Genomic DNA, 13,075 nt, shown 5'->3' with positions numbered 1-13,075 from the left:
AGTCGGAAAGGCACCGCGTTATCCCGGGGGGGCCTGGTTACCTCGGACTCGGCAGAAGCTCTCTCACACTAGGGGTGCTTCTTACTGAGAAGGGCTTTATTAAGTTGCAACATAAATAAATGCTTTAAGTGACTGGCAGGGCACGGCAGGTCCCCAGGATCCATGACGTCACCTCCCAGGGTACCTGCTGACGAAGTGGCCTTTTTGAGAAAATACCTCTCAAAACCACATGTGATATTTACGACAAAGATCAAAAACATATACTCTTAAAAGCTTTGCAGGGGGGACTTCCCTGGCGGTCCAGTGGTTAAGACTCCGCGCTTCCACTGCAGCGGGCGCGGATGCGATCCCTGGTCAGGGAACTAAGATCCCGCAAGCTGAGCAGTGCAGCCAAAAAAAAAAAAAAAAAAAAAAAAAAAGTTGGCGATAAGTGAAATGTATACAGATATCTGAGCTGAAAAAATGACATCAAAGGTCTCAAACAAAATAAAGCCCACAAGGGGTTTTGTCCTTGCAAAGTCGATTCCTCCAGCTAAGGAAAGGGGACGGGGGAAACATCCATTTCTAGTGAACGTCCTTTCTAGAAAAGCAGGTCTCCCTCGCACACTGGTTCTCCTTTTCCGGCTCTACTGAGCTCATGCCTTCCAACCCCCGGGGCCGGAGAGAAAGCAGTCATCCTAGATGCCCGAAGCCAGGCCAGTCCCCAGACGCCACCTGGGAGCAGAGGGGGTCCGTGGGGATGCTCAGGGCCCCTCCCGCATGGAGAAAAGCCAGGAGAGCTGCACCCCGGAGACACACAGAGTGTCAAGCCAGACAGGTCTCGGCAGGGGTGCCTTTGGGAAGTCAGCCCAGGCAGGGGAGAAGGTCAGCTTCTAACCTTTTGGTGGGAGGTTCAAACACGCCGCTGTCGCTGGCCAGCGAGTAATCGGACAGGCAGGCGGACACGCAGCGCGCTCTCCGCTCCAGCCTCTGGGCGCTGTCTTCTCGGGGGGTCGCTGCTGCAGGCGAGAGACACGGCCGGGCTCAGGAGGCGACAGTGCGGGAGCCCAGGGCAGAGCAGAGACAAAGGCACGAAGTGGCAGAGACAGGCCAGCACGTGTGCAGATGTGTGTTTACATGCACTCTGCTCGAGTCTTTTCTTATATTGGAAAATGGAAGAAACAGGCTTCTGGCTACTTCTTTAAAAGCTCTTTAAATGATCATCAATCTCCCTTCACCTCCTTAATGAGCGCACAGGTCAGAAGGTGGCGGGAAGGCCCTTGGCGTGGCCCTTTGAGAGAGTGTCACACGGGAAAGCCTGGAGAGAGATTTCGCCTGCACGTGGACGGCAGCGCGCTCTCCGAGAAGCAGGTGGGGGATGTTTCCTCCTTGACGCTGCTTGGTATTCTCCATACTTTATACAAGGAACACAGGCTACACTGCTTTATAATCAGAAAACAGAGTTTTTAAAAATCATCAAATAGCCCCCAACAAAAGGGAGTGACTTTCGAGTCAGAGGACACAGATGCACCCAGACTGGGCCTTTGCCAACGTCTCCGTGACTCCTCTGCCGCTCTAACTGCAGCGTCCTCCTCAGCAGCCCTGGGGCCACACTGGCTTCCAGAACTGTCTCCTGGGATTAGGAAGGACCATGACTGGGCAGCTTATTTTTGTCTCATATCTATTGTAAGCAAGAGCCAAAGACAACTACTGACATTTTCCCTTTTATCATTTCATCAACTCTTTCTACTCCTTCCCTCACAGCAACAAGTTTCTTTTAACAAAAGCAACAGAAATAGGCATGCCGTCTCCCGCTGCTAAATGTGACGACGGACACAGGAACCTCAACGCTTCTGAGAGAGGCACACACGGTTAGAACACAGGCTTAAAGCATGAAGCCCCAAACTGAGCCTCACTCTGGCATCACAATGCCTCTTGTTAATAATGCAGGTCCCTCTTGTCTATGTTCTCCGGCCATCTAAGCTCTAGAAATTGAAAATCTAGACACCTGTGCACCCCTGAGTTGAGGGAAATAGCGAGTCCACCAATGACTGTCTCTCTGTTCAACCAATTTATTATTCACAGAACAATTAAACCCAAATATATTCATCGGGGTACAAAACAGACAGGGCTGTGGCCTTTGGTCTCACGATGTTAACTGCAGACAAAAGCCGACCTTTCAAAGGCCTGCAGCGCCCAGCGTGGGGGCCACCGGCCCCGCCTCGGCCAAGGGCAGAAGCTGGCTCCGTCCTCGGATGGCCGGAGACAACAACTCTCACATCGTAGATGACGACTCCCAAGTCCAGCTCTGCTCATCACCCCGGCCCTATGGAAGGACCCAGAGCCTCCAGCTCTAAACTGCAGATAGAACCCCTCAGTTTGCTCCATGGAACCCCAGCAAACACAATGGCTCACTACTTCCATTCCCAGCCCTGACACTCGGCCCTACATGCCTTTAAGGAAGTAACACCACACAGTGATCCAGTTAACTTCCAGGCAACCCAATGGTGTGACTGCCAAAATTTCTCTCTCATTGCAATGAAAGTGGATGAAGAGAGAAAGGAAATGGGGGAATCAATCCTCAGTGATCCTGGGCTTAGCACATTCAAGGAGCAACTGGATGCAGGAGTTGACAGAAGGAGGTACGGTCAGCACTTGCCCTGGGTGAGAAAGAAAGCACACGGCACACCCCACAGTACACACCGCAACCATCTGCTCTTGGGCTTCAAGGCAACGAGACGGAGAGTGGGGAGCAACGCCAGTGAAGTAAGGAATAAACAAGCTTCCACACGTTCATTTTATAAACCTCAGACCTTTCCATCATTAAACACAGACAAATAGACACTGAGACTTAAGGACAGCAACGCTGCTTGACAAAAGGGAAGAAAGTATAAGGAAAATCACATCGTGGGCAAAGCTGCCAGCTGGCATATTAAAATAATGAAAGTGTTAAAGTCTGGGAAAAAAACCCAAGAAGGAAAAAATACGTCAAGCTCTTAGAAAAGTTCTTACACAACTTTCATAGCCAGGATGAATACCGTTCAAACGACAACAACAATAATAAGAGCAACTGTTGAGCTACATTAAAGCACAGCTATGAGCTATGCCCTTCCTGACCACACCCCGACCATCCTAAATACACTGATTCACTGCACAAAGATGTGGCACAGCCTGACCAGCAAGGCGAAGGAGAAGTCCAAGGTCACTTACAGTGAACGTTTCTGTCGAGCCGCATGAGAAAAGAGATAAAAAAAAAAAGCACAAAGTGAAAAAACTGTAGAATTTAAGACAACAATTTTAAACAGGGTATGAATGTAATAAAAAACATCAATAAACAAATGAACAAGGTTAAAATATTTACCGACTTATATTAGCAAATACCAGTGGGAAATGAAAATAGGAACGGATTTCAAAATCATGACACATTTGACTTTCAAAATGTGGGGAAGATAAAATTGTAGTAAACATGTAAAAACTGTTAAAGATGACAGTTTATTTCCCCACTCCCCTGCCCCACCTTCTGTCCCCTCAGGTTGATTTAAAACACAATGGGCAATTCTGAATTTTATGTTACTAAAAATTTTTCTCGTTAAAGCTTCCTTAAGTCAAACTTAGACTGTATTGTTCTTAGTCAGACTGGAGAGTGGAGGGAACTACGTGACCTCGGGCGTCATAAATGAGGGGTGGGGTTAATATAACGAGTATTGAGATCCTCGCCAACTTTATGAAGCTGCGATGACTCTAGGCTTCATAAGCATCACGGGAGGCAAGGAGTCACCCTGTGTCCATGCCTGAAGCTGCTCACCCAACCCAGCCCTGCGAGAGCACCTACCAAGACCCATTCACTAAGTCAAGTACCTCTAGTTTGTATTCTACCCAGAGTGTCGTATATGAACGCACCACGAGATGGAAGTATCTGACCACACCATAAGCAAAGACCTCCCAGTCTAAGCTTGAAGCACTATAACATCCACCACAAAGTAGAAAAGAAAAATAAAGGAATCAGGATCAGAAATTAAGTCAGCTCTTCCCCTTCCCACCCAGTCTTTCCCCTGGACCAAAAGCGGTGCTGGACCTTGTGTGGATTTCCTGCATAAGTAGACAGACACTCTTGTATCTCAGCCTTTAACGAAAAGTTGGTACGGGGGGCTGGACACTGAGAAGAGGAAGCTCAAGCAACAGATGCACGATTCAGTCCTTATTTTGTATTTTCTTTTTTGAATAAACATGGAGCACTGAACCTGTGATTGCAACAAAGAACAAAGCGAATAAAGTTCCCCTGTACATGTGAATTACAGAAATAACGTATCTGGGGATATGAAAGGTGTGTTTGCAAACGCAGAGGGGGAGACACCAAAATAACAGAGATGCCAAAAAGGCTCGGGGCTGCCGCAGAACATAATGGATCTCTGGTTAAACACGTAAAGGCTACAAGAGACTATTATCTTACATATATATAATAACCCGCGTGGGTATACATAAAAAAACCCGACAGGTAACAGAATGGTGGTGAATGGAAGAGCCCATAAAGATCACCTCATTCAAGGGCACAGAAGCCAAGACTCAGCTCCATCTAAGGTTGCGCTCAAGGTCGCACAGCTAGTGAGTCAACAGGGCAGGGAACAGAATCTGGGTATAAGCTGCTAGTTCGAAGCCATTTCTGCTACATCACCCTGGTTTTGTATTCAGGTTTTATTTCCACCTTTTGCTGCTGACTGCTTAACAGTACATGACCAGGGTTTCTCAGCCTCGGCACTCTTGACATCTTGGCTGGATCATTCCAGCCAAGATGGGGACCATGTTGTGCGCTGTAGAATGTTGAGCACTGCCCCTGGTCTCCACCTACCAGATGCCAGTAGCACCCCACCAGCCCCACAGTGTGACAACTGAAAATGTCTGCCAAGTATCTCCAGGGGTCAAAAACACCCCTGGTTGAGATCCACTATGCTATACAAATTATCTAGTGTTCGCCTAAATGGAATGTCTAAAAACAGTTTTGCTGTGCAAATAAAAATTAAGTGGGCTGAACTTCAGGAATGAGAGGCCTGTTCTGATCTTCTCTTAAAATTCAGGAAGTTAAAGTCGCTAGAGGTTGGCTCACAAAAGCACTCGGGGTGAAGATAAGGAGGGCGGAGCCCAGACTCTGCTTTGTGCACCAGCCATCAGCCAGAATACCCCCCACAACAGCAGTCTGGCTTTCCATGTGGGCTACAAGCTGACAGACGCTGGCACCCAGCAGAAGCTGAATTAACACCAACTGGACGGATGAAATTCTCATGGCTACATGTTTCTGGATTTCAAGAGCAGCGGAGAAATCGATTCGGTAGAAAGGACTGATATTTTCACTCCCTCCGTGACAGAATTATGTCCTTGAAAAGTACAAGGACAGGGCTTCCCTTGTGGCACAGTAGTTAAGAATCCGCCTGCCAATGCAGGGGACACGGGTTCGAGCCCTGGTCCCGGAAGATCCCACATGCCGCGGAGCAACTAAGCCCGTGTGCCACAACTACTGAGCCTGCGCTCTAGAGCCCGCGAGCCACAGCTACTGAGCCCGTGTCCTACAACTACTGAAGCCCGCACACCTAGAGCCCGTGCTCTGCAACAAGAGAAGCCACCGCAATGAGAAGCCCGCACGCCGCAATGAAGAGTAGCCCCTGCTCGCCGCAACTAGAGAAAACCCGCGCGCAGCAACGAAGACCCAACGCAGCCAAAAATAAATTAAAAAAAAAAAAGTACAAGGACAAAGGATGAAGAGATGAAGTCACAGGGCCAACGGAAGTAGAGATTTCTGCCGGGCCACGGCCAGACAGCAGTCCCAAGGCTGGTCTGAGGCGGGCACACACACAACGCTGTATCTGGGCACACGCCCTGGAGAGTTAAGGCCCGCGTACTTCTTTATCAGCCTCCGAATGTGGAGGAACTGTCTCATTTTCGACAATTAAGTATATTCTGAAAACAAGCCACATGCCTGGGAAAGACTACTTTGCCAGTTTCCATGACATTTCAAGGACCCAGGGCCAAAGCACGCAAAACGAGCGAGCGAGCAAGCGAGCGGGTGCACGGGCCTCCTCTTGCCCTGGAGGGTCCTAAGCTGAGGGCTCACTAGGCCACAGCAGAGCCAGCTGGCTTCTATGCGGATGCACGGCTTCCTCCCTGAACTCGAGACCTTTCCTCCCCCGCCCCGGGGCACCCACCGGACCCATCAGTACGTACTTGCAGCCGTGGGAGCGGCAGCCGCTTGGGGTCCTCGCTCACGAGGTCCTTCCCCGTCCCCGGGACACCCATGCGGCGGCAAGGACGCCGCGCCCGGCGTGTCTTCGTCCCCCACTGCGGAGGCCTGAGCTCGCAGCCTGTCCAGGGCGCCCACGCCCGCCACCTCGAAGGCGTCCCCGAGCTGCGCCAGGGGCGAGTCTCGCGAGGCCGGGAGGAAGGGCGTGTCCAAGGGCGAGCTGGGCGGGGACAGCGAGGACAGCGAGGAGCGCGAGGACAGGGACGCCAGGGACTGCGGCGTGTCCAGGGAGCGCCTCTGTTTGTGGAGGCCCGTGGGGCCCGGGGCGTCCGCCAAGGGGGCGTCCCGGCCCAGGGAGTCGAAGGGGACAAGGTCGAAGCGCAGGAGCGGGCCGCCCTCGGCGTCGGGCTTCTCGTACTGCGGGAGGCCGTAGATGTCGGTGAAGCTGACGGAGCTCAGGGAGCCCCGGCTGGAGGCCAGCGAGCCCCGGCTGGAGGCCAGGGAGCCGCGGCTGCTCCCCGAGGAGATGGTCAGGGTGCTGGCGGACAGGCTGAAACGAGAAGAGCAGCCTGGAGCCCGCGGCTGGAGCCTGCCCGTCCCCACCGGGAGCCGCGCCTCCGGTCTGCTCCAGAGGAGCAAAACTCTGCCTCGGGCCCGTTCACCCCAGCGCCTCTTCAACACCTCTGAGCACCTGTGAGCGTTTTAAGACACCCCCCCCCACCCCCGCCCCTTCGTAAATATTTCCTTTGTTTCTTTGAATGTCGGTCGAGAGCAGTAGTTAACGTCAAGGGCTCTTGCTCGAGTTCAAGTTCCAGCTCACACTCAAGACTAACTGAATGCATTTGATTTGGTCAAGGGCTTTGCCCTTTCCCAGCCTCCCACCTTCTCACCCTGCGCTGGGATGATAGCGGTTCCTGCCTCAAGGCGCTGTGAGAGGGAGAACTGAGAAAGTAATACACAGAAAGCCCTTAACACTACACTTCACGATACGGTAAGTGCTTGAAAACTGGAGCTCTTACTGAGCATCCAAATCGGATTTTAAAGATATTCATGCCTAATTAAAATGAATATCTTAAAAGGAAATAATTAAACGCGTATGTGTGCATCTATGTAGATGGACATATACAGTCCTGATGCTGTGAGTGACAAAATCCTTCGATAAATGATTCATTATTCTCAAGTCACTCTTGGTTCTCCTCGTATTCCTTGGATCATATATGAGTAGCTCCTCTTAAAAATATCGTGTATCCACACTTTCCTGTCCAGTGTTTACAGCCACTGCAGGTTCCAAGTTCTAGGAGAGAAAACCAAGCCAAAGGGAACTGTGAAGTTCACGGCCACGTCGTTATAAGATGATAACAAGTTACCCACCTTTGTAACTGGGACTGGAGATAGGACGTTAGACGGGTAGCTTCTTCCAGCTGCATCAGGAGACAGTTTCTTTTTTCCTGAAGTAGAATCCTGTAGGTACGAAAAGAGTCCACTGGTGAATTTCAAAGACGTCAAGTATATTTTCCTAACAAGAAATTCAACTGTAAATTCCCCCAAACTGACTGAGGTGTCAATGACTAAATTCTAAAAAAGCACATCCAAGATCATAAACATCAAGATAACAGACTGTTTTTGTCTTGCTTAAAAATGTCCCACTGGCTGCCTGAACAGTGCCTGATACACTGTAGAAGTTCAGCACATGGGTGGATAGGCGGATGAATGCATGGGTGGGTGGATGGATGGATGCATGCATGCGTGGATGGATGGGTGGAAAGACGGATGGATAAATCAATGGGTGGGTGGCTGGATGGACTGACGGATGCAGGGGTGGGAGGAGGGACGGGCAGACGGATAGGTGAACAGGTGGATTGGATGGACAGATAGCAGACAGGCAGATGGGCATACGGATGGGTGGCTGAGGTGTGTGGGAGGATGGGTGTGGGTGGATGAACAGATGGATGGGAGACTAGACTAGAATATGGATACAAATGTACAGCATGCAGTAATCTACTGGAATTCCTTGGAACAAATCAGGTTCCCTCATGCTAAGCCCCCTTCCAGGCAAAACTACGTGCAGTTCTAAAATCTACAGAATTAAAAGATTAAACACAAATAAAATAAAAAAACAACTGCCACAGTGTTGGAGGTAGTTTTCTACCTACTTTTTTCAACTTTATTATTTTCTAAAATGAAATTTTTTCCCACAGCGCTATGCCCACTGCCTAGAATAGAGCCCAACATGGATAGGCACTCGACAAATAGTTATTAAGTGAATGTACAAATGAATATGTTCACTCCTAGAACAAAACAGTTCTCGCTTACAATTCAAAATGATGGCAGTTCCCCATATGGCCAAGTAGGCGCCCTACAAAACAACTGCTCTTTCCTTTGAAAGAGGAAAAAACTTACATCCCCCCAATCCCCAGCAGTACTCACTAACCTGGCTCAAACTTTCCATCTGACAATGATGCCACTGAAACCAAGACGGGCAAAGACTGGGCCTGGCCAAACAGCTGGCACACGTCAGCCCTGAGACGCGTACCTCCATACCTTTCTGCCTGGCTCCCTCCTCCCAGACCGGGTCTCTTCTAACGCCCTCAGCCTGATCCCAGGGAAAGCCCCCTGCCTCTGGGCCCCAGGCGGCAGGGAGAAACGGGCCCGCATCCGCTAGGCCCAGAACGTCACCGCCAAGGGAACACTCACGGGGCACTTGGCCCCATCACCTGGCCGGAAAGGTGCTTATTAGCACCTGTGCACGGCCCTCCTTGCCCAAGGCTGTGTAGTGCCAGATTCAGGAGACACCTGGGGCCAATTCAGTCCCAGCTGAGGGCCCTGCGCCCCAGGATGCAGCTCCCAGGCTGGTTCCACAAGAGACCCCGTCAGGTGAACGAGCTTGGGTGACCCAGGCCCTGAACCCAGGCATCAGGGTAAAACCAGCTCTGTGGGGTTCCATGGATTTGTGCCCTGGGACCACAGCACTCCTGCACTCTGGATTTCCACATGGTGAGGGCAGAAACACTCAAGGGTACATGGGTGTGGGGTCCTGGTACATGTGGTGGACATGTGGTGTTCGTGGGACTGAATCCTCGCCCCTTAAGAGAAAACCAACCAGAACTCCCAGGCCCTCTGACCTGAAACATACACAAGAGAACAGCATGGGGAGAACGGAAGGTGATGTTAAGCTGAAACGATACAAAAGCACAAGAGCACAGATGAAACTTCCATTTCATAGTCCCGTTGCTCTGGGTTTATTTTGAGCGAGGTGACAAGGGCACGCCACCACGTCAGGCAAACTAACATGCTCTCTGCCCATTCCTATGCACTGGACTCCCCAATCACCATTGCTTCCCTCCAGCGCTGACAGTAGCCCCTCAGGACACAACGCAGACCTGTCTATCAATTAACAACGAATATCCAAGCAGAGACAACCCCCAGCAAAAACAGAGGACAGTCCTAACATTCGATGAAATAATCGTTATAAGGGCATCTGTACTGACCAAATAATTCAGGTGACTATTAAACTCTACCTAGAGAATGCTCACAGAGATACAGCTTATGATCCTGGTAATACAGTGAATTTTAAGGAGCCAGTATGTTATCAAATGGGCGGTGGGCTCTCCAAAGCTCAGCAAATATCCCCAAACTTCTGACAGCTGTGCAACGTGGAAAGCAGACCCAGCCTTCCACGCAATCCGTGATCACACACAGCAAACGCAAACCAGGAGACAGGGCACACAATGAAAGGGCGAGCAACAGAGGACAAAGGACTCTGTGCTGGCTTCACGTGTCCCACTCTGGGAAAGAGCCCCAAGACCAACTGAAGAGATGCACGTTCAGAAAGACACGCGAGAGAGCGGAGACTTCCTGCTGCCAAAAGGGCAGGCTTTGCTGGCGAGAAATCAAAGTGGGAGATAAAAGTAAGAGGTAGACTGCGGAAACGGAGATGCTGCTGATGTCAGGAACGAGGTTCCTCCGTGGTCACGGAGCCGACCACCACCTGCCTCCGGCCCCCTGTTGGCTGGAGACCCAACACCTGTCCTGGGCGCTGTCCTGGAAACACAGGGGCCGGGTGCACCCGGTACCTGCAGCGGGAGTGGGCGGGGTCTAAGTGGTGGGTTCCCTGGTCTTCCTTACTCCATCTGGTTCTCGACCACCTCCCACTTGTAATAGGGACCGGGAGCCTCCGAGCCCTGGGCACCCCCTGCGGACGGCAGGCACCGGCTCCCTCCACCTTCCGCCAGGCCGTAGCTGCCTGAGTAACAAGGCTTCGGCTTTGCCAGCTGCTCCTCCGCCGGAAGCCGGCCCCGCCCGCCCAGCCAGCCCACCTTTCCGTGGCACCCTGCACGGATGTGGCCCGGGAGCACTGGATCTCCTCTTCCAGGCGCCGCCGCTCCTCCTCCAGCCGGGCCACGTCCTCCGCCGGCCTCCTCTGCTGGATGATGAGCTGCAGCTCCTGAAGCAGGGCCTCCTTCTCCTTGATGAGCTGAAGCCGGTCCCTGTCGGCCTCGGCCATGCCCGGCCAGGACTCGCTCTCAAACTGGGCCAGCTGCCTCTGGATACTTGAGACTCTGCGAGACAGGGACACAGAAAAATCCATGAGCTTCATGAAAAAACATCGTCTTCACACATCCTCAGCACCATCACACGGATTCTAGAAACTCAGTCCGATAAATATGGGAATGATTGCACTGAGTAAAACCTCACACGACAAAAATAAAGGATCTGGAAATGAGGTGTAACAAAAATGATGAGTAAGTCCTTTGCGACATATGCCCCAGCCTATGAGATTCAGGATGACAGTAACCATATCATGTTTGTTTCAAAGAACTGACCAAAAGGCTGGCAGACCCCAACTCGCCCACGTGCACGGTGCTGTTTCCTCTGTGTACTGTTCTGGAGCGGGATGGAGCCGGCTCATTTCTCTCTGTGCCCCTCCCTCTGCAGTAGCTAAACACCGTGCTGCACACATGAGAGATGCTTCTGGCCTCCTGCCTTCTCTGCCATGCCTAACTGCTGAGCCCGCCTTAAGAAAATCCCAGGAGAGAAATGCGCCCATCACAGGATTCTGTATCGTGCCAGAGGCCTTGACCACGCATGAAATTCAAAACGCCTGGCAGAGGGCAGATACTCAACAAAAGCTACATGCATGAAACGGAGAATAAACACGCCAGCAAGGATACGAAAGAATGGGACTCAGCCCTGGTGAGAGTGGATGTGGTGTGGGGTAATCTGGGTGGATACAAACCGGTCAGCTGCACTGTGTCAGCACGACCATCCTCAAGGTGTAAAACTATGGCTCTCGTCACTCCCCGTGTGCCTAAACGCCCGTGTGCCCGCTTGGCAGACAGACTGGTGTCCTGAGGTGGTGCTGAATGCAGAGTAAGTGAAAGAGATGTGACTTGTGTTTTCAGAGCATCCTTTCATACCAGGAGTAGAATGTTTTAAGCCCTTTAAGTTTACATATGGCTAAGGATGAGGGCTATTTCCGGGCAGAAACAAGGAACTCCAGACCTGACCAGAACCCAGCGCTGTGGAGGACAGAGATTGGCACACGGGCCCAAAACCAAAATCCAAAGACTTCTCTGAGGTGACAGAGAGCTGTGAGGACAGCTAAGTGGCAGGTGCACATAGCCCTCTAGCCTCTAAGGCAGCGGTTCTCAAAGTGGGGTCCCTGACTGGCAGCCTCAGCATCACCTAGGAGCTTGTTACAAATGCAAACCTCAGGCCCCACCCCAGACCTGCTGAATGCCACATTCTGTGGATTGCGGTTGGGCAACCTGGGTTTTGACAAGCCCTCTAGGAGTTTTTGATGCTTGTTTGACACCCTCTGCTTTCAGGCAGCCCAGCCTGGTCTGGAGGATGCTAATTGGCCTTGGAGCTCTTAGAGGCTTGCATTAGGCACGGATGGGATTATCCTCACTAAAACAGGAATGGCAAGAGTGCTTCTGAGACTGCACTGTCCCGTGCCCAGGGCACATGTCACTGATCAAAGCTGGCATCCTTCCTGCTGGGTCCAGACTTCAGAATCCTCCTCAACACTGTGCTTCCTGCAGATAATGCCAGTCAGCTGGCATTGGTCCACGTGTTAAAGGCTGTCGGCCATCCCTGCACCAATCCACGCTCTTCCTGAACTAGACATAAGCACGGGACTAGTCAGCCTGGCTGCAGGACTGGGCAAGACTCCTTCTTCAAGTACCAAACCAATCGGATAACCCACAGGCATGAAGAGGAAAGAATATACAAGTTATAGTTTAAATGCACACATTTTACTCAAGCCCAGTTCCCCAAGAAGGTAAAGAAAATAGCTGAATGTCAGTAGCTTTATTAGGCAAGTTCTTTTCTAACGTAAAACTAATTTTCTGAAAATGTGTTGGAAAATGGTGCCAAATCATGTCACTGAAAAAACTAATGACAGACGCAGCTGAACAGGGTTAGGAATCCAACTGGGCTTAGGCACCCACCTCTGTCTAATTAGTGTAATTAAAATTTACGGCAGGCATATAACTGAAGCCCAAGGAAACACTCCAAGCAGACTCATAAATTAGCGCCAAATCAGACATCAGACCCAATGAAATTTCTGGAACATTCTACGGTAGATCAAGCCAAGTCAAAGGTAAGGAATAAATATAAAAGAGATGTACAGTGAGCAAATGCACTGGGTCCTCATAATTTTTCATTTCAATGTATCTGATCCGCAGGAAAGCCTATCTGAGCACAAGTAAAGTTAGCAGCATTACCTGGTAATATATACTAATAATTCTCGTACTACAGGCAGACATATTTTTCAAAGCACTCCTTTTGAGTTTTCTGAAGTTTACATGTAAGGAGATCAAGATTCCATTTGAGTTGGCCAGCTCCAGGTTAGCTGCCATTTCA

At 50.8% G+C, this 13,075-nt stretch overlaps 1 protein-coding gene across 1 annotated transcript in view; it reads right to left on the bottom strand.

The window, feature by feature from the left end:
- Positions 1–13,075, bottom strand: part of WWC3 (WWC family member 3) — a 123,246-nt gene that overhangs the window by 21,503 nt on the left and 88,668 nt on the right. Inside the window, exons 9-12 of the mRNA XM_079911473.1 lie at positions 10,525–10,767; positions 7,580–7,669; positions 6,193–6,758; positions 878–998 (exon numbers count right to left, since the gene is read on the bottom strand). Of these exons, the coding sequence (XP_079767599.1) occupies positions 878–998; positions 6,193–6,758; positions 7,580–7,669; positions 10,525–10,767 (1,020 nt within the window). The remainder of the gene's footprint in view (positions 1–877; positions 999–6,192; positions 6,759–7,579; positions 7,670–10,524; positions 10,768–13,075) is intronic.

This window comes from Stenella coeruleoalba (genome assembly GCF_951394435.1).
Source record: "Stenella coeruleoalba genome assembly, chromosome: X".
Classification (NCBI taxonomy): Eukaryota; Metazoa; Chordata; class Mammalia; order Artiodactyla; family Delphinidae; genus Stenella; species Stenella coeruleoalba.
This window is presented reverse-complemented; position numbering and strand designations above follow the sequence as displayed.